Source organism: Podarcis bocagei (genome assembly GCF_964188305.1).
Source record: "Podarcis bocagei genome assembly, chromosome: 2".
NCBI classification, from domain to species: Eukaryota; Metazoa; Chordata; class Lepidosauria; order Squamata; family Lacertidae; genus Podarcis; species Podarcis bocagei.
The window spans coordinates 11,192,351-11,210,557 of NC_138126.1; the positions used below are offsets into that span (position 1 = coordinate 11,192,351).

Consider the following 18,207-nt stretch of genomic DNA (forward strand, 5'->3'; position numbering starts at 1 on the left):
TCCAGTAAGGCGAAGGCGCTGCGTTCCAGCAGACCACTTATCCGAGTCACGGCACCATAAAATGTAGCACCCTGCTTGTGGTTAACGCTTAGCTGGAATGAAATATTCAACGCAGCAACAGAGAAATTAAAATAATAATTTATTTGTCAGACAAATAAATGAGAGGCACAGTGGTATATGGTTACCAAGCTCTGGCCCCTGCCTCCTGCCATTATGGCCAGCCCTTATATTTCCTTAATCCACCCCCCTTTGCTCCTCCTGTTCAATCAGCCTGCTTGAATTTCCTATTGGCTGATTGCTATAACCAATTTTTAAGATACACCCATATCCTTCTGTCCTTATATGGAACACAAAGAGCTATATATTGTTACATCTATAAATGACAAATAAGTAGTAATATATCTTACATGTGTCTCAACAAGGAATCTTAATTACCAGCTCACCTCTTGCCTTCCTTGCCCTCCAAAACAGATGGTTAATAATTTTAAAATTTTATCTTGAACAGATGTCAGAGACCTTGGGTTCACATAAACATTGAAAGATCTCCTTCATTTGAAGGTTTCTAAACAAATGTTTGACAGCTAATATATCAGGATAGCTCGGATGGCGTCTCCTTGTCTAGGAGGAAAACACTCTCAAGGTTCTCTAAAAACAGCTGGCCTGCCTGGCATGAAACTTTTGAAAATCTAAGCCCATTTAATTTAGGAACCTGATCAAGATATAAGCCAATATATGCCTTGATTAAAAATGCAGTCTATATTCAGATGCCACATTATACCATCTATACATCGTTTTCTTATAATTTTCTTTCAAAAGAGAACTGTCTGTAAATTTTAAATCTGTTTTCCACAATTTTTCCCAATCCTCAAATTGTATGTTATGTCCTATATCTTGTGCCCATTTGATCATGACTGATTTTACCTCCTCGTCCTTTGTTTCCCATTCTAGCAGAATACTATATGCACTCTTCAGCAGCTTCACATCTTCTTCTATAACTTCCTTTTCAAATTTGGAAGTGGCATAACTAAATCCTTTCTTATTATCTTCTTTGTACATCTCGTGTAATTGCCTGTAATGTAACCAACTCTGAAAATGATCTTTTATTTCCTCATAATCTTTTAGTTTCCATTTTCCTTCTTGGTCCTTTAATAAATCTCTGTATGTAAGCCACTTCCCCTTTTTTACCAAGTGGTTTGAGCAACAAAGCTTCAATTGGTGACAGCCACCAAAGTGTCTTTTGTTCAATACTTTGATGTTTTCACATTCTGTAGAATTTTACGTGCCATATTTTATCTGGACAATCGGGATGAATTTCAGGAACCAAAAAGTCATATTGAAAAATACAGCTTTCGAACCCGTCTGGCCCCCAAAATGGCAACTAGGCATTCCATTTGGTCGACTGTAACCCTGGCTTAAGGAGCCATTTGGCTACCTGGCTTAGATATATTGAGTTTTCAAAGTGTTAGTGCTGACCTTTGAAGCCCTAAACGGCCTTGGCCCAGTATACCTGAAGGAGCGTCTCCACTCCCATCGTTCAGCCCAGACACTGAGGTCCTCCTCCAAGGGTCTTCTGCTGGTTCCCTCCCTGCGAGAAGTAATGCTACAGGGAACCAGGCAGAGGGCCTTCTTGGTGATGGCGCCCACCCTGTGGAATGCCCTCCCACCAGATGTCAAGGAGATAAAGAACCACACAACTTTTAGAAGACATCTGAAGGCAGCCCTGTTCAGGGAAGTTTTTATGTTTGGCGTTTTACTGTTTTTACATGTGCTGTAAGCCGCCCAGAGTGGCTAGGGAAACCCAGCCAGATGGGTGGGGTATAAATTATAAAATTATTATTATTTATAAAACTGATCTGGTTGGCCACTGTGAGAACAGGATGCCGGACTAGGCGGGGCATTGGCTTGGTCCAGTAGGGCTGTTTTTAATGGATGCCTTTTTGATGTTTCAGGCGTCTATGGAGAAGGAGGAGGCTGCAAATACCTCTGAGGCAGGCCAGGGTCAGACAGCTGTGAAACGGAGGCAACCATGGCAGGAAATGGAACGAGAAGTTGACAATGAAGAGGCCAAGTGTCTGAGTAAGGAGAAGCTCTGCTTTCTGAGCCTGCATTTTTGATGCCCCCCCCCCAGTTTCTGTCTTCTTTTTAATATATATATGTATTAATGAAATATTCTGTTTTACAATTTAGAGTATTCATTTAAACAACCTTAAAATATCAATGACTTCTCTTCTTCTCTTTCCATGGTTCATTTTGCATAGCATAAATCCCTGCATGTTTTATATAAACTAAACCATTCAGCATTCCATTATTACATCCATCAAAACTTATTTTCACTGTTGAATTTATCTTAATGCTGCCCATGTTTTCAAGCGTACAGAATTCCCCCCCCCATATATTCAATAAACATTTTCCAATCTTCTTTAAACAAATATTCTTCTTGTTCTCTTATTCTATAAGTTAGATCTGCAAGCTGCACATATTCCATCAGCTTAAGTTGCCCTTCTTCTTTAGTTGGGACCTCACTCGTTTTCCATTTTGGGGCTAACGAAACACGAGCCACCGTGGTGGCATACATAAATAACCTTTTTTGACACCTGGGAATTTCCATCTGAATTATCCCCCCCCCCAAAGGACTCTTGGCTTTTTTGGAAAGATGCTTTTAAACATTTTTTTCAATTCGTTATAAATTATTTCCCAATATTCTTTGACCCTTTTACGTCATCAAAAGGGTAAAAGAGGGAGCCCCACAGTTCCTAGCCTTGCCTTTTAGTTTCACATCTATTGCTGTTAGTGCTTGTGTAATGGGGTAGTTTTGTTGACAAATTTACCGTATTTTCAGCTCTATAGGACGCACTGGACGACAAGACGCACCTAGTTTGGGGGGGGAGGAAACAAGAAGAAAAAAATTCTGAACCCTAGAAGCCAGAACAGCAAGAGGGATCTGGCTTCTGGGATAACCTCTTGTTGTTCTGGCTTCGGGGTCAGCCTTTGAAGCCACTGCAAGGCAGTGGGGTGAAGGCACCCTGCTGCCCTGCGGAGGCTTTGCGCACCTAACCCCAAGCTAGAACAGGGAGATGGAGCGCTGCGCAGTGCTCCGTCTCCCTGAACTGGCTTTGGGCTTAGCCGCACAGCCTGCATTCGCTCCATAAGACACACACACATTTTCCCTTACTTTTTAGAAAGGAAAACGTGTGTCCTATAGAGCGAAAAATACGGTACTTTGCAGGCTCCCATAAACATCTGGTTGATCACTGTTGGTACAAGATTCTGGACCAGATGGGCTTTTAGTCTCACCCAGCAGGGCTCACCTTAAAGCATTACAGTCCAGGAAAACCAAACAAAAATCTCCAGCAGCTGGGTCCTTCAGAGGGGATGCAATGTTTTCTTGTAGGAAAGGTTCCCAAAGCATTCACCTTATGACAATGGGTTTCACTGAATCATTGGTGAGCTCAACCCCTGGAGTTTGGGGACAGGGAACATTGCAAATTTGGAATACTGGAGCAGGTGGGTGAAGTGGACAGCTAAGTTTTCCCACCAGCCTTTCCAGAGGGGAGAATATTACTCACGATGGGGGAAGAGAGAGCAAACTGTGGTCTTGCTTGTCATTTTGGGTCTTTCTCTTTATTCCGACAGGTGATGTGCAGGTAGTTGAGAATGAGGTAGAACCATGTGCGATTCTGCCAGGACTTAAGCATGAAGATGTAAAAGAGAACTTGAAACACAAGAGAGTTCCTACAAGAGAGAGACCCCATAAATGTGAACAGTGTGGGACAAGCTTCAATTGGAAGTCAAACCTTATTGCACATCGAAGACTCCATGCAAGGGTGAAGCCATATACACACTCCAGGGGTGGAAAGAGCTTCTGTTGTACATCAAAAGTTGCCAGAAGTCAAGGAATTTGCACAGGAGAGATGCTCTATAAATGTGACGTGTGTGAAAAGAGCTTCAAGAGGAAGTCAAACTTGACTGCACATCGAAGAATCCACACTAGAGAGACATTTCATAAATGCTCAGACTGTGACCACAGCTTCAGTAACAGCACAAACCTTACTGCACATCAGAGAACCCATACAGAGAAAAAGCTAGACAGTGGCACCAGTTATGCTTCTCAAGCAAGCTCTATTGAACATAAAACAATCCGCACTGAAGAGAGACCTTATAAATGCTCAGCATGTGAACATAGCTGCAGTAGCAGCACAAACCTTATTGCACATTGGAGAGCCCACATAGAGAAGCCAGATTGTGGCATAAGCTCTGTTCCTCCATCAGACTTTGTCGGAGATTATACAACCCGCTCTGTAAAGAAACATTTTATATGCTCCAAATGTCAAACGTGTTTCATGTCTCCCTTAAGCCTTGGAATACATCAGCTGGGTCACAAAGAGCAGGTACCGTAGAATTTTTCAGAACGTGTTTGCTAAATCAAAGGAAATAAAGGAATTCGCACAGGAAATGCTTGGAGTGTGGGGAAAAGTGTACACCTTCTTTCACACCAAAGTGACGTGCAGCGTAAATTAATAATGCAGAGTTTTAAAGAATAAAAGCTTTACTGAATTAAAATAAACTTCTTCATAAACTTCTTCATAAACAACATGGTTCCAAACAGTTTGAATGAGATTACATACTGACTCTGCTCACAACTGAAACAAACAGTTTCTCACTGAAATTTTACAGAGAGCACAAAAGAGAAACTGGCTGCTAAGTCACATGTCAGAGTGACTCAACACTTAGCAGTTAGTCCTGAATAACTTTAGTAGGCCCAAATGATTGTGCAGTCCCAGCACTTCCCAGCCTGCTTTGCTGCTTCTGCTCTCGTGTCTTTGTCACATGACACAAAGAACCCACAGAGGGGAGAAATTATAATGAGAGAATATCCCAATGCCTGTACAGTGGTGCCTCGCAAGACGAAAAGAATCCGTTCCGCGAGTCTCTTCGTCTTGCGGTTTCTTCGTCTTGCAAAGCAAGCCCATTAGCGGATTAGCGCTATTAGCGGATTAGCGGGCTTAGCGGATCAGCTGATAAGCGGCCTAGCGGATCAGCTGATAAGCGGCTTAGCGGATCAGCTGTTAAGCGGCTTAGCGGCTTAGGATCAGCTGATAAGAGGCTTAGCGGCTTGGGGAAAAGGGGGGGAGGGGGGAAAACCCGCAGGAACTCGCAAAACATTTTCGTCTTGTGAAGCAAGCCCATAGGAAATTCGTTTTGCGAAGCACCTCCAAAACGGAAAACCCTTTCGGGTTTTCCATCTTGCGAGGCATTCGTCTTGCGGGGCACCACTGTAGCTCGTGAGATGGGGTTCTGCCTTAAGGTTTCTGAGCCTGTGAATACAGTCACAATGCCCTGCTACATTTAACTGGTTATCTTATGTGTAATTGCCTGCCTTTCGTGGGCACATGGGATATTTTGATTATTTAAAACTACATAAAAACTATACTTGCGAAGTACATGTTCTCCCCACCCCTCAAGTTCTGGGCACTGTGGTTTGTTAAGGGCTGCTGGGAATCCTAGTGAACTACAATCCACGGAATTCTCAAGGGGCGAGGAATGTGCTTTGCAGTTATAGTGTATACGTGGCCTTGTTGAACAATTGTAACAAAGTAGAGTTTCTCATTTAAATGTCCAATAAATGACACTGTTCTCACTCAACACAGTTAACAAACATTCTTTGTTTAGATGTCAGTAGGGTCCAATATTAAAAGTAGTAGTAGTAGTAGCCGGTCTGTATAAGGCCTCAATCACACTTGGACTTTTAATGTGGACTTGAAGTTTCTTGTTTCTCTCTTTTTTTTAACCTCTTTTACCCAGAACTGCTCTGGCAGAAACTGCTGTACTTAATTGAAACACAAATGTTTTAAAATGTGGGGTGGGGGTCTTACTGGGTTGTTGCTTTTTTTGTTTTTATTATGTACTTTGAGTTTCTATATTGTAATTTTATTCTGTGAATTGTCCTGAGATCTGTGGGTAAATGGAAGTATATACATTCAATAAATTATACTAAAATCAGGCCAGGGAAAAAATGTTACAAGTTCCAGGGACAGCCCCTGCAAAAGGTTTTCCCATGTTTTAGGGTTTGCCTTGACCCCAAGCTCTATGGGGAGACTAAGGAATGTCACCCACCTGCCCAAGTTCACTTTTAGGGAGGGGAGCAGAAGAAAGGTCTGCCCTTCCATTGGGAAAAGATTTCCTACCCCCATACAAAGGGGGAAAGACCTATAAATGCATTGTTTTAGCGGAAAAATATACAGGAATACAAGAACTATAGGAAATGTAAATATTAGGGGAAATACCCTTTGCAAAAGCATGTACATTAGGAGAGATCTGCACCAAAATGCTGACCAATTTTCAAGAGGTCTTTAAAAATAATAAGATGTGAAAATCTGGACAAACTGGTAACTAGAAAAAGACGACATGGGAAAAAACTTAAAATTGAAATGGTTTTCTTAATGGGTTTTTAAAAATCCCTCCCCATACTCCCTCCAGCAGGAGCACCCACCCCCTACTAATAATAGTACATAATAATATGACCCACCTGCAGCACCTCCGCAAGGAAGGACAGCCGCAGCCAAGCCCAGCATTTTCCCCGGGGAAGCGGGACAGAAATGGAAGCAGGAGCCTCTGGGCTGCTCTGGGCAGAGAGCGAGGAGAGGCGCTGGTCTCGCCTCCAGAAAGCCCCGCTGGATCAGCTGCACGGGCGCCCCAAATAGTTTTCTAAACTCAAAGAATCCCAGATGTCACAAGTTCATGTAGGGTAGAACTTGAACCCAGAGCTTCAAGGGACAATGAAGAAGACCCAACATCAGGAAGAAGTGCTTTCTGGCAGTCAGAGCTTCTGAAAAGAGCAACCGAGTTCCCCCCGGGAGGTGGCGGCCTCTCCTTCCTTGGAGGTTGATGAGCAGAGGTTGGATGGCCATCTGTCATGGATGCTGGAGCTGAGATTCCTCCATTGCAGGGGGTTGGGCTAGATGACCCCCGGGGTCCCTTCCAACTCTATGATTCTATGGTAGGGTTTCTGTGACCCCCTCTCACCTTCCTCCTTGTGTGTGGATGGTGGATTAATAGCAGCAGCACGCAGGAATCCAGAACTCAAGCATCCAGGACCGATGGGCATCCACCTCTACTTCAAAACATCCCAAGAAGGAGAGCCCACCCCCTTCCATCCCACTGTCAGGCAGCTCTTACTGTCAGAAAGTTGTTCTTGAGCAGGGGTCAGCAACCTTTTTCAGCCATGGGCCGGTCCACTGTCCCTCAGAGCATGTGGTGGGCCAGACAATATTTTGGAGAACGAATTCCTATGCCCCACAAACAACCCAGAGATGCATTTTAAATAAAAGGACACATTCTACTCATGTAAAAACACCAGGCAGACCCCACAAATAACCCAGAGATGCATTTTAAATAAAAGCACACATTCTACTCATGTAAAAACACCAGGCAGGCCCCACAAATAACCCAGAGATGCATTTTAAATAAAAGCACACATTCTACTCATGTAAAAACACCAGGCAGGCCCCACAAATAACCCAGAGATGCATTTTAAATAAAAGCACACATTCTACTCATGTAAAAACACCAGGCAGGCCCCACAAATAACCCAGAGATGCATTTTAAATAAAAGGACACATTCTGCTCATGTAAAAACACCAGGCAGACCCCACAAATAACCCAGAGATGCATTTTAAATAAAAGGACACATTCTACTCATGTAGAAACACACTGATTCCCGGACCGTCCGCAGGCCGGATTGAGAAGATGACTGGGCTGCATCCGGCCCCTGGGCCTTCGGTTTCCTACCCCCATTCTTGAGGTTGGGTCGGAATCTCCTTTCTTGTCACTTGAAGCCATGGGTTCGAGTCCTACCTTCCAGGGAGTTTAGAAAACGTTTGGGGTTTTTTAAGTTTAGCGGGGGAAAGGCAATTAAGAGGCAACACAATAGGAATTTGTACAATTATTCGCAGCATAGAGAAAGTGGGCAGAGGAAAGTTTTGGTCCCACTCTCCTAACACTAGAACTGGGAAGCTGGATGCGGGGAGAGCCAGCTCTTCTTCAAAACACAGAGTCCAACTCTGGTATTCACTCCCCGAGGAGACAGGGATGGCCACTGTTATAAGTGATAAAACTGCTCCTTTCCCCTTATGGGGCACCCAAGAGCCCATACAGAGTCCTTCTGGAGGTTCTCTATTGGTAGGAGAGAATAACAGAGGCCAACCAGAGAATATTGAGAAGCAAAGCAGCTAGTAAGCCTGATCTTTATTAACTGTTGCAACAGGGTGCTCCCCCCACACGCAGAAGGCAGCCTTGAAAACAAACCTTTATCAAATGCAAGGAAACCTCTTTTTCTGCTTATATGTGCAGATCTTCTCAAAATAATATTGATGTACACATGTATTAAGGAATGGAAAAGAGAGTTTAATTATCCACAAAATAGGTGTGCAATTGTCAGAAATAAGAGCAGACAATGGTCTCGGCTGCGAATCTGAAAGTTCAAAGGTTGGACTATAATGTACCTCAATCACCACCCTGTCCAAAGGCACAAGCCTCATCTCCTGCTGGGACACCTCCCCAGCTAGATTTCCATCTCAGAGTCCTGGTGAGAGCTCTAAGGAATGGGAGCTGCAGCAGGAAGGATCCCACCCTTCCTGCTCAGTCCAGCTTTTGTGGTTGCTCACTCAACGACCATTTCTATGGAGTTGCTTCCTTTCCTCTTCAGGCAAAATTGATGAAATCAAGCTCTCGTTTCATCCTCAAGGTGACTTCCAGAGTGCCCTTTTCGGAGAGGAAAGAGGCCTTGCCACTCTTGGTATCCACAGGGTGAGGCAGGTGCAAGAGAAGCTTCCTGGGAAACAGAAAAGCAGAAGCTGTCACCTGAAGCTGCCATATGAGGAAAAGGAAGGAAGGAAGGAGAGGAGGAGTTTGGATTTGATATCCCGTTTTATCACTACCGGAAGGAGTCTCAAAGCTGCTAACATTCTCATTTCCCTTCCTCCCCCGCAACAAACACTCTGTGAGGTGAGTGGGGCTGAGAGACTTCAAAGAAGCCCAAGGTCACCCAGCAGCTGCAGGTGGAGGAGCGGAGACGCGAACCCGGTTCCAGATTACAAGTCTATTGCTCTTAACCGCTACACCACACTGGCGGAAGGAAGGAAGGAAGGAAGGAAGGAAGGAAGGAAGGAAGGAAGAAAGAAAGAAAGAAAGAAAGAAAGAAAGAAAGAAAGAAAGAAGGGAGCCTCTGCCTCAAACATTAAAAACTTCCCATCAGATGCCAAGGAAATAAACATCTATCTGACTTTTAGAAGACATCCAAAGGGAAGTTTGAGGTTTTTTGTGTTTTCAATATTTTGTCAGAAGCTGCTCAGAATGGCTGGGGCAACCCAGTCAGATGGGCGGCATATAAATAATAAAATTGTTGTTGTGGGGGGCACACAAAGAGTTCAGAAACTCTCCCCACCAAAAACAATAATTTCCTTCCTTCCAGATCTTTGGCAGCCACTGATTCCCACTTTCAAAGCTTTTTCCTGCACACAAAGCTTGCGTGCATCTTTCTGAATGCGCTAGCCAAGACTCAAGGGTGTACTAAGAAAAAGGCAGAGAATAGAGAGTGTTACCAGACACCAAAAACAGCCAGTCCCTGTCACCAACTCTGAAGTGTCACACTGGAGGTCACAGGCCGGCGGAAAGTCTGCCTTTCTACCCAAGAATCAGCCGACCAACCAGCCAACTAAGCAAGGTTCATTCATCGTGTGTGCAGGAGTTCCTTCATGAGCAAGCGGCTGCTGCCAAATTGGGCCAAAATAATTGAGGGGAACTTCCGCACCCCTCCGCCCAGCTTACTTCTCTGGGCTCCGGAGATCAAGAACCTTTTCCCGGATATCAAGGGTAATGTCTGAAGCCTTCGTATCTGGAAGTTTGATTTTAATCTGAAATGAAAAACAGAGGTGGTTACCAGGGAGCACCGTTACAGCTCCTTGCTGGGGACACAAGGGATGCTAGGTGAAAATATTAATATTATTATTTATTATTAATGTAATTTATAATAACAGATAATGATAATAATAATGATAATAATAATGATGATTATGATAATTTGTATACCACCCTATACCTGTAGGTCTCCGTGTGGTTCACAACATAAAGTTACAATTTAAAGCCCCAAAATACATAATAAAAATAACTAAAATAATTAGTGTGATTAATGTATACAAACTATTCAAAAATACACTCCGCAACAAAAGCCCCAAAACACTAGCCCAGCCCACAAAAACTACCGTATTTTTCGCCCTATAGGACGCACTTTTTCCCCTCCAAAAATGAAGGGGAAATGTGTGTGCGTCCTATGGGGCGAATGCAGGCTTTCGCTGAAGCCTGGAGAGCGAGAGGGGCCGGTGTGCACCGACCCCTCTCGCTCTCCAGGCTTCAGGAGAGCCCCACCGCCAGCCCCACAAGCTCGGGGGACAGCGGGGAGGCGCAGCGCACCTTTCCCGCTGTCCCCCAACTTCGTGAGAAGGCTGGCGGGGGGGGAGAAGCCTGCTCCTCCCCGTCGCCAGCCCCGCAAACTCGGGGGACAGCGGAAGGCGCAGCGCGCCTTTCCCGCTGTCCCCCAACTTGGTTAGAAGGCTGGCGGAGGGCTTCCCCCTCCTCCAGCCCCGCAAGCTCCCAGAGCGATGCCAAAGCTGCACGCAGCTTCGGCATGGCTCTGGGTCCTGTTCTGGGGGCTGGGGGAGGGGGAAGCCCGAGCTTCCCCCGCCCCAGCCCCGCGCCTGGGAGGGGAAATAATTTTTTTCCCCTTTATTTCCCCCCCCAAAAAAAAAAATCTAGGTGCGTCCTATGGGCCGGTGCGTCCTATAGGGCGAAAAATACGGTAAATACAAATGAATATATAACACTTAAAAACAATTTTGAAGAACCCCACCCCCAAATAAAACGGCACCCAGCCAAGTCAAAGGACCCCTGGACAGTTGTCCAATTGAATTCAATTCATGGGGTGCGAATGAGGGGATTGTCGCTTTTCTAGGTCATGTGGCCAGCATGACTAAACTGCTTCTAGCTCACAGAAACGCCGTTTACCTTGGCGCCACAGCGGTACCTGTTTATCTACGTGTGCTGGTATGCTATCGAATGGCTAGGTTGGCAGGAGCTGGGACAATGCAATAGGAGCTCACCCCGTCAAGCAGATTCGAACTGCAGACCTTGCGATCGGCAAGCCCAAGAGGCTCCACAGTTTAGTCCACAGCACCACCCACGTCCCCGTTAAAACCCCATCCTCGTTAGAACAATGGGCCAAATACGTTAAGAGGGAGAGCCTGGAGAGCCGCCTTCTTACCAGCATGTCCTCACAGCAAGCCGTAGACGCGTCCTTCCTGCTCATTCCCAGGAACATGTCCTCGGCACTCACATGCTGCTTGAATAATATTTCGTATCTGTGAAAGACAATGTTTGCCAGCAAGGCTGAAAGCCCCTGGGGAGGGGCACCTCTTTTCATCAGCTGCTGCCTGGCAGCCCCTACACTCCCAACGGGGCAGAGCCCGATGCTTTCAGTTCCTGCTCAGCCACTGCAACCCCAGAAAGCAACTGGAGGGAGCTGGACAAGCATTGGCCTCCAGCTGCCAAGCAATTATGTAGCAAGCTGCTTCTGGCTGTGTCCTTCTTTCCCATCCACAATTTCTTCTTGGAGCCTGAACCTCACAGAGCTTTTCTAACCAATTTCAATTAATTTTCCATTGGCGAACCATTCTCTCTCTCTCTCTCTCTCTCTCTCTCTCTCTCTCTCCCTCTCCCTCTCAATGCCAATTTATTTAATTTGGAATGATTTTAAGATTTTAAGAAATGCAAGAACATAGCTGGGTATTGCATTTCAAGCATGTAATGCCCCTAATCAGCGGCGTAACGTGGGTTGTCAGCACCCGGGGCAAGGCAAGTAATTTGCGCCAGTGTGGTGTAGTGGTTAAGAGCGGTAGTCACGTAATCTGGGAAACCGGGTTCGTGTCTCCGCTCCTCCACATGCAGCTGCTGGGTGACCTTGGGCTAGTCTCACTTCTGTGAAGTCTCTCAGCCCCACTCACCTCACAGAGTGTTTGTTGTGGGGGAGGAAGGGAAAGGAGAATGTTAGCCGCTTTGAGACTCCTGAAGGGGAGTGAAAGGCGGGATATCAAATCCAAACTCTTCTTCTTCTTCTTCTAACCCGGGGCAAGGCAAGTAATTTGCGCCCCCTAACCCCTAACCTGCCGCCGCTGCCAGCTTCTTCTTGCTGCTGCCTGGTCTGGTCTGGTGTGGTTCTCTCCCGCGCTCAGCGCTGCGCTGGGCGGCAGCTGCACTGTCCCTCCCCCAGATAGTCCCTCGCTCTCTCTCCGCACCGCATGCCTGGCACCCACCCCCTCCACAGTGGGCGGCGACCCAGCGGCTTGGATCAGATTTGCACAGCCAGCACTGCAGTGAGAGAGTGTGAGCCAGGTAGGGGCAGAGAGCTGCGAGTGCGAGCACGCCCCCCAAGATGTTGCGCCCGGTGCGGCCGGCCCCCCCTGCACCCCCCACGCTACGCCACTGCCCCTAATATAATTGAGCAAAGTAAATTGAATTATTTCCCTACAGGAAAGAACTTGGCCTCTTGGGAGAAACTGTGGAAAACAACAATAAACTTCTCGGCATGCTATACTCTAGAAGAGAACCTACGTAAGATGTTATATAGATGGTACCTCACCCCTAGTAAACTTGTAAAAATGTATAAAAAGGGAACCATGTTGGATATGTGAAGAGATTGAAGGGACATTTATACATATGTGGTGGGGCTGTAAGAAAGCCAACGTGTATTGGGAGAGGATATACTCAGAACTAAAAAAGATGTTAAGAGTCTCATTTCCCAAGAAACCAGAGATGTTCTTATTGAGTATAGCAGAGGGGGAAATACCCAATAAAGTACTTAGTCTTTTCCTCTATGCAATAACAGCGGCCAGAATAATCTGTGCCCCAAAGTGGAAGGACAAAAATAGTCTCGCAAAAGCAGACTGGCAGAATAAGCTAATAGAATACACAGAGCTAGCAATGTTGACTGCAAAGATAAGAAATTAGGATGAGTCAGATATAAAAGAAGGGTGGGAATACTGTACTTTGATGAATATTTAAAGAAATATAACAATCAGATAAACTTCCAAGTGGGGTTAGATACTGAGCCGCAGTTAAAAATAAGCAGAAGAGGGTTGGCAATTAAGGAGATGCAACTTAACAAGGACTAAATAAGAGGGATGTGTGTGGTAACCAAAGAGTGTAAGATAAATGACTACAAGTGTATAATTGATGTACTAAGATATGTAAAATGTATTTTCAAAAAATTTAAGAGAACTTTGTCTATAGATTTTGTAGCAACACCAGTTTGAAACAGCAGAAGATTTAATTGCCTCCTTCTCTCTGCCAGGACGGTGCCTGCCCTGCCTGTCAGCTGCTCCAGAGCTACTCATGTGTTGCAGCAATTTCAATGCAATTTATAAAGCTGCACTCCTAACCCCACTTCCTGACTGGCACGGTATGGCAGCAGCAGCCAGCCAGATGTTCACCACAGTTCAAGAAGGACACTGACAAACTGGAACGTGTCCAGAGGAGGGCAACCAAAATGGTCAAAGGCCTGGAAACGATGCCTTATGATGAACGGCTAAGGGAGCTGGGCATGTTTAGCCTGGAGAAGAGGAGGTTAAGGGGTGATATGATAGCCATGTTCAAATATATAAAAGGATGTCACATAGAGGAGGGAGAAAGGTTGTTTTCTGCTTGACAACCATATGTCAGGAGTGCTCTGATGGTGTTTCCTGCTTGGCAGGGGGTTGGACTCGATGGCCCTTGTGGTCTCTTCCAACTCTATGATTCTATGATTCTATGAAATCTTGCAACCAGACATCTCCACTTACTCGCAAAAGGTCTGTCGCCTGTGGTGAAATGCAACTGGTGCCCGGTTAATTTCAAACACTGAACCAACCCATACAAGACTGTTTAAGGGGGCAATGACAATAAAGACATTATTATTATTATTATTATTATTATTATTATTATTATTATTATTATTAAGATAACTCCCTCATCCAAAGGCAAATCAGAGCACGGATTTGGAAGAGAGAGGCAAGTGCTCCTGGCAGGGCATGTGGAGCTCAGATGGGCTTACTCAGGCTGTTCCCTGGAGTCCAAGGCATCATCATTGTACTCGGAATCCTCCGGCACGTCCTCTGCGTTCCAGATCTCTTTGCTGTTCCCATATTTCACTTGAGTGGCAGCTGCAAGCAGGAAGACAGAATCACCTGGTTTACTTGTCGTTGCAGAGCACACACAGCTCCCTGGCCTTTTGATACTTGCAGGGCAACAGGCCACTTCTGGCTCATAACACAATCATGACACGAGGGAGCATCTAAAAGACAGTGTCTGTAAATCAACAAGCACCTTGGTTTTCAAGTTGTAAATCCCATTCATCACCGGCTGAAATCCCATTAATCAGAGATGTTCGTACATCACTACAAATAATGATTTAGTACCTGTTATGATGCCATTGGGGAAATTGCTACTGATGTTAGAAAGGATGGGCTTATATATAGGCCAGTGCTTTTCGTTGTTGTTGATGATCATGATGATGTTAATTAAATTTGTATACTGCCCTATACTCTTAGATCTCACGGTGGTTCACAACATTATTGGTAAAAAATTAGGTGCCGGTATTCATACATTAAGGGACGTGGGTGGCGCTGTGGGTTAAACCACAGAGCCTAGGACTTGCTGATCTGAAGGTCGGCAGTTTGAATCCCCGCGACGGGGTGAGTTCCCGTTGCTTGGTCCCTGCTCCTGCCAAAAAGCTGGTCAAAGTGCAAGTAGATAAATAGGTACCGCTCCGGCAGTAAGGTAAACGGCGTTTCCATGTGCTGCTCTGTTCGCCAGAAGCAGCTTAGTCATGCTGGCCACATGACCCGGAAGCTGTACACCGGCTCCCTCGGCCAATAAAGCGAGATGAGCGCCGCAACCCCAGAGTCGGCCACAACTGGACCTAAGGGTTACGGGTTCCTTTACCTTTACCTTTACTCAAACATTAGTAAGAGTCCTGTGCATTGCTGCAATTCCAAGTTTTATTATTATAAGGCCAGCCTCACTTTAAATAGAGGGAGCTCAAAGAGGATCCATGGACATTCTGTTGCCCAAAGGCTCACAAAACCCTCGACCTGGCTGTATGTGCTCCTTGCAGGCCTCCTGTTAAGGGAGCTACATCAGTGCTGGCCACTGAGTTCTCCTCACTCCTCTTTCTGTGTCTTCTTGCCCTAAGACAGTGGTTACAGGGAGCCTAATGGGATCTGAAGGCTGCGGCTGCCTATGCCACCAGGGCTCACAGGGCAGGAACACTGTTGTGTGTTCTGTGTGATGCATGGAGGTGCCTTGCAGCTCTGCCCTTGTCACCAAGTTCACTGATTCCTTCCATGTATGAGCGGCATCACTGGGGTTTGTTGTTTCGACAGATGCCGAGGGTGTGCCTGCTATTTTCAGATTTCCTGAGTGATGCTTGGACAGGACGCTGCAGGCAACCTTTTGATGGCATATCAGTGACGTCCCTGTGCACCCTGCTTCCCCCCCACGAAAAAATCTCCTCACTCCTTGCTTTGTGGCTAATAATAATAATAATAATAATAATAATAATTTATTATTTATACCCCGCCCATCTGGCTGGGTTTCCCCAGCCACTCTGGGCGGCTTCCAAAAGAATATTAAAATACTGTGATACATCAAACATTAAAAGCTTCCCTAAACAGGGCTGCCTTCAGATGTCTTCTAAAAGTCTGGTAGTTGTTGTTCTCTTTGACATCTGGTGGGAGGGCGTTCCACAGGGTGGGCGCCACTACCGAGAAGGCCCTCTGCCTGGTTCCCTGTAACTTGGCTTCTCACAGTGAGGGAACCGCCAGAAGGCCCTCGGTGCTGCACCTCAGTGTCCGGGTAGAACATAATGATTAGACTGTTGGACATGGGAGAGCTGGGTTTGAAACCCCAACTCAGCCATAAAGCTCATTGGGTGTCCTAGAGCCATTCACCATCTCTTAGCCTAACCTACCTCACAGGGTACTTGTGAGGATGAAATGGGTAGGAGGTGAACCATGTACACCACCTTGAGCTCCTTGGAAGATAAAGGTGGTACATAAATGTAATAAATCATTGTAATGCCCGGCTTACCTGTGGGCGCTGCTGCCTTTGGGGGGCCAATGTTCCCTGGGCCTGCACTGCTCACCTGCAAAAAGATTGCATTCAGCCCTTGTCCGTTAGCTGCCCTGAAGAAGGCAGGTCTAAAGCACATTGAAAGCGCAGAGGCTTATGAAGATGATGGAATATGCTGAGATGACTAGATTGACTCTTAGAATTAAAGATGAGGAAAAAATTCTTGAGGAATGAAAACATTTTGTGGAATTTGTCTTTTAATAGCATGGTTATGTGAAAACATATGCAGCATTTGAATTATAGCAACAGATGAGAATGGATAGTTTAGCAAGTTAGAATTCATGTATATAATGGGTAAAATATGAGTAATATAGCAGCTTTATTTGGTTAGAAAAGAACACTGTGGAAGGGTGGATGGGAATTCAATTAATAGGAAAGATTTGTTCTGAATGTTGTCTAGAGATATAAGAGCCATTTCCCAATATCTCAAGAGCTGTCACATGGAAGAGGGAGCAAGATTGTTTTCTCCGGCTCCGGGAGGGGGTAGGACTCGAACCAATGGCTTCAAGTTACAAGAAAGGAGATTCCTGATGTTTACATCAGGAAGAACATTCTGACAGTGAGAGCTGTTTGACTGTGGAACAGTCTCTATTGGAAAGCCTCTATTGGAAAGCCTCCTGCATTTTAAGCAGAGGTTGGATGGCCATCTGTCAAGGAGGCTTTAGCTGAGATACCTGCCTTGCTCTTTTTAAAAAAACTAATAATTTGGTTTTACATATTTAACATTATAATCACACCACAACATATCCACAGTTTAAAGATTCCTCCAAGTCTCTGGACCTTCCCACATTCCCCTCCATGGGTTCTGTTGTTAAACCTTTTCGACTGCATCTTTTTTCAATAATCCAATTTTTTTATCACTCCATTATGTCCATATTTCTCGTTACATTACAAGTGTCACTGCAGTCCTGCTAATGTTTTCAGCCGCTTTCTCTTCAGATCGTATAAATCTTCCGCCTTTTACTAAAGATCCCTACATTTCAGGGGGTTTTCATAGATGACCCTCAGGGGTCCCTTCCAACTCTACGATTCTAGGATTCTAAAAGAAATGGTCAAAATTTGAAAATTTAATAAAAAGGTCATATTTAAAGAGAGAAATAAACCCCTGGAGGGGGATGGGGTCTCCCCACCCCACCCCCGGCCTTCCTCTCACCCAGGGTCAGATTTAGGTTTGATGAGGCCCTAAGCTACTGAAGGTAATGGGGCCCTTTATATGTCCAGCTGTCAACAACAAATTGTCACTGTTTTTTGTGTTGAATATATGCTATATGGTACAGTGGACGCTCGGGTTGCGAACGTGATCTGTGTGGGATGCACATTTGCAGCCTGCAGCATTTGCAATGTCTGCACACGAGCAGGTTGCGATTCGGCGCTTCTGCGCATGCGCAAAGCTCAATTTAGCGCTTCTGTGCATGCGCGACCACCGAAACCCGGAAGTAACCCGTTCCAGTACTTCCAGGTTTCGGCGCGTCCGTAACCTGAAAAACGCAAACTGAAGTGTCTGTAACCCAAGGTATGACTGTAATTTATGGACCTAATAGGTATCTAAAGCCATTTGCACAGAACAAGATATGTATTTTTTTCAAAGTAATTGTTGAACTGAAATACAATTAAGAAGAAGTATATTAATAGTGAAAGATAATTAAGAATAAGTATACGGGGGGGGGGGAGAGTGGGGCCCTAAACTATAGCTTGTTTAGCTTATACATAAATCCGGCACTGCTCTCACCCCTATCGCTCTTCCTCCGTCCTCGTCCTCCTCCTCCGGCGGCGACAGCAACTGAGAGAGAGCCAGCAAGGAGGAGGCCGGGCAGAGTCCCAGCTCCGGGGGCTCCATCGCCAGGGCGGCTACAAAGAAACTCGCAGCAGCGCCCAGAAAGCCAGCTGCCCGCCTGCCACCGCCAGCGTCTCCCGCGTCGCCACGGCAACGGCCCGATGGCGCCTGCGCGGGTGCAAGGAGGACGCGGCGCGCCCATTGGCGGAGGAGCGCCA

General features: G+C 45.7%; 2 protein-coding genes across 2 annotated transcripts; one reads left to right on the forward strand and one right to left on the reverse strand.

The window, feature by feature from the left end:
* The first annotated feature begins 796 nt into the window (after window positions 1-796).
* LOC308581054 (uncharacterized protein) lies at window positions 797-4,453 on the forward strand. The gene is made up of 2 exons (XM_081183500.1): window positions 797-2,076; window positions 3,634-4,453. Exons 1-2 carry the CDS (start codon window positions 1,926-1,928, stop codon window positions 4,395-4,397), a joined length of 915 nt encoding a protein of 304 aa, XP_081039626.1. The 5' UTR covers window positions 797-1,925; the 3' UTR covers window positions 4,398-4,453.
* A 3,757-nt stretch (window positions 4,454-8,210) lies between these two features.
* DNAAF6 (dynein axonemal assembly factor 6) lies at window positions 8,211-18,144 on the reverse strand. The gene is made up of 6 exons (XM_081183669.1): window positions 17,945-18,144; window positions 16,174-16,228; window positions 14,138-14,246; window positions 11,315-11,411; window positions 9,826-9,911; window positions 8,211-8,830 (listed from the first exon to the last, which is right to left on the reverse strand). Exons 1-6 carry the CDS (start codon window positions 18,050-18,052, stop codon window positions 8,701-8,703), a joined length of 585 nt encoding a protein of 194 aa, XP_081039795.1. The 5' UTR covers window positions 18,053-18,144; the 3' UTR covers window positions 8,211-8,700.
* Window positions 18,145-18,207: the final 63 nt, after the last annotated feature.

What these genes read in the sequence shown, in the direction of transcription:
- LOC308581054 (XM_081183500.1), top strand. Translation starts at nt 1,926, where the DNA reads ATGGATGCCTTTTTGATGTTTCAGGCGTCTATGGAGAAGGAGGAGGCT. An exon ending in TGAAGAGGCCAAGTGTCTGA is followed by an intron (nt 2,077 to 3,633) that starts GTAAGGAGAAGC and finishes TTATTCCGACAG; the next exon opens with GTGATGTGCAGGTAGTTGAG.
- DNAAF6 (XM_081183669.1), bottom strand. Translation starts at nt 18,052, where the DNA reads ATGGAGCCCCCGGAGCTGGGACTCTGCCCGGCCTCCTCCTTGCTGGCT. An exon ending in AAAGGCAGCAGCGCCCACAG is followed by an intron (nt 14,247 to 16,173) that starts GTAAGCCGGGCA and finishes TCCTGCTTGCAG; the next exon opens with CTGCCACTCAAGTGAAATAT. An exon ending in GATCTCCGGAGCCCAGAGAA is followed by an intron (nt 8,831 to 9,825) that starts GTAAGCTGGGCG and finishes TCTGTTTCCCAG; the next exon opens with GAAGCTTCTCTTGCACCTGC.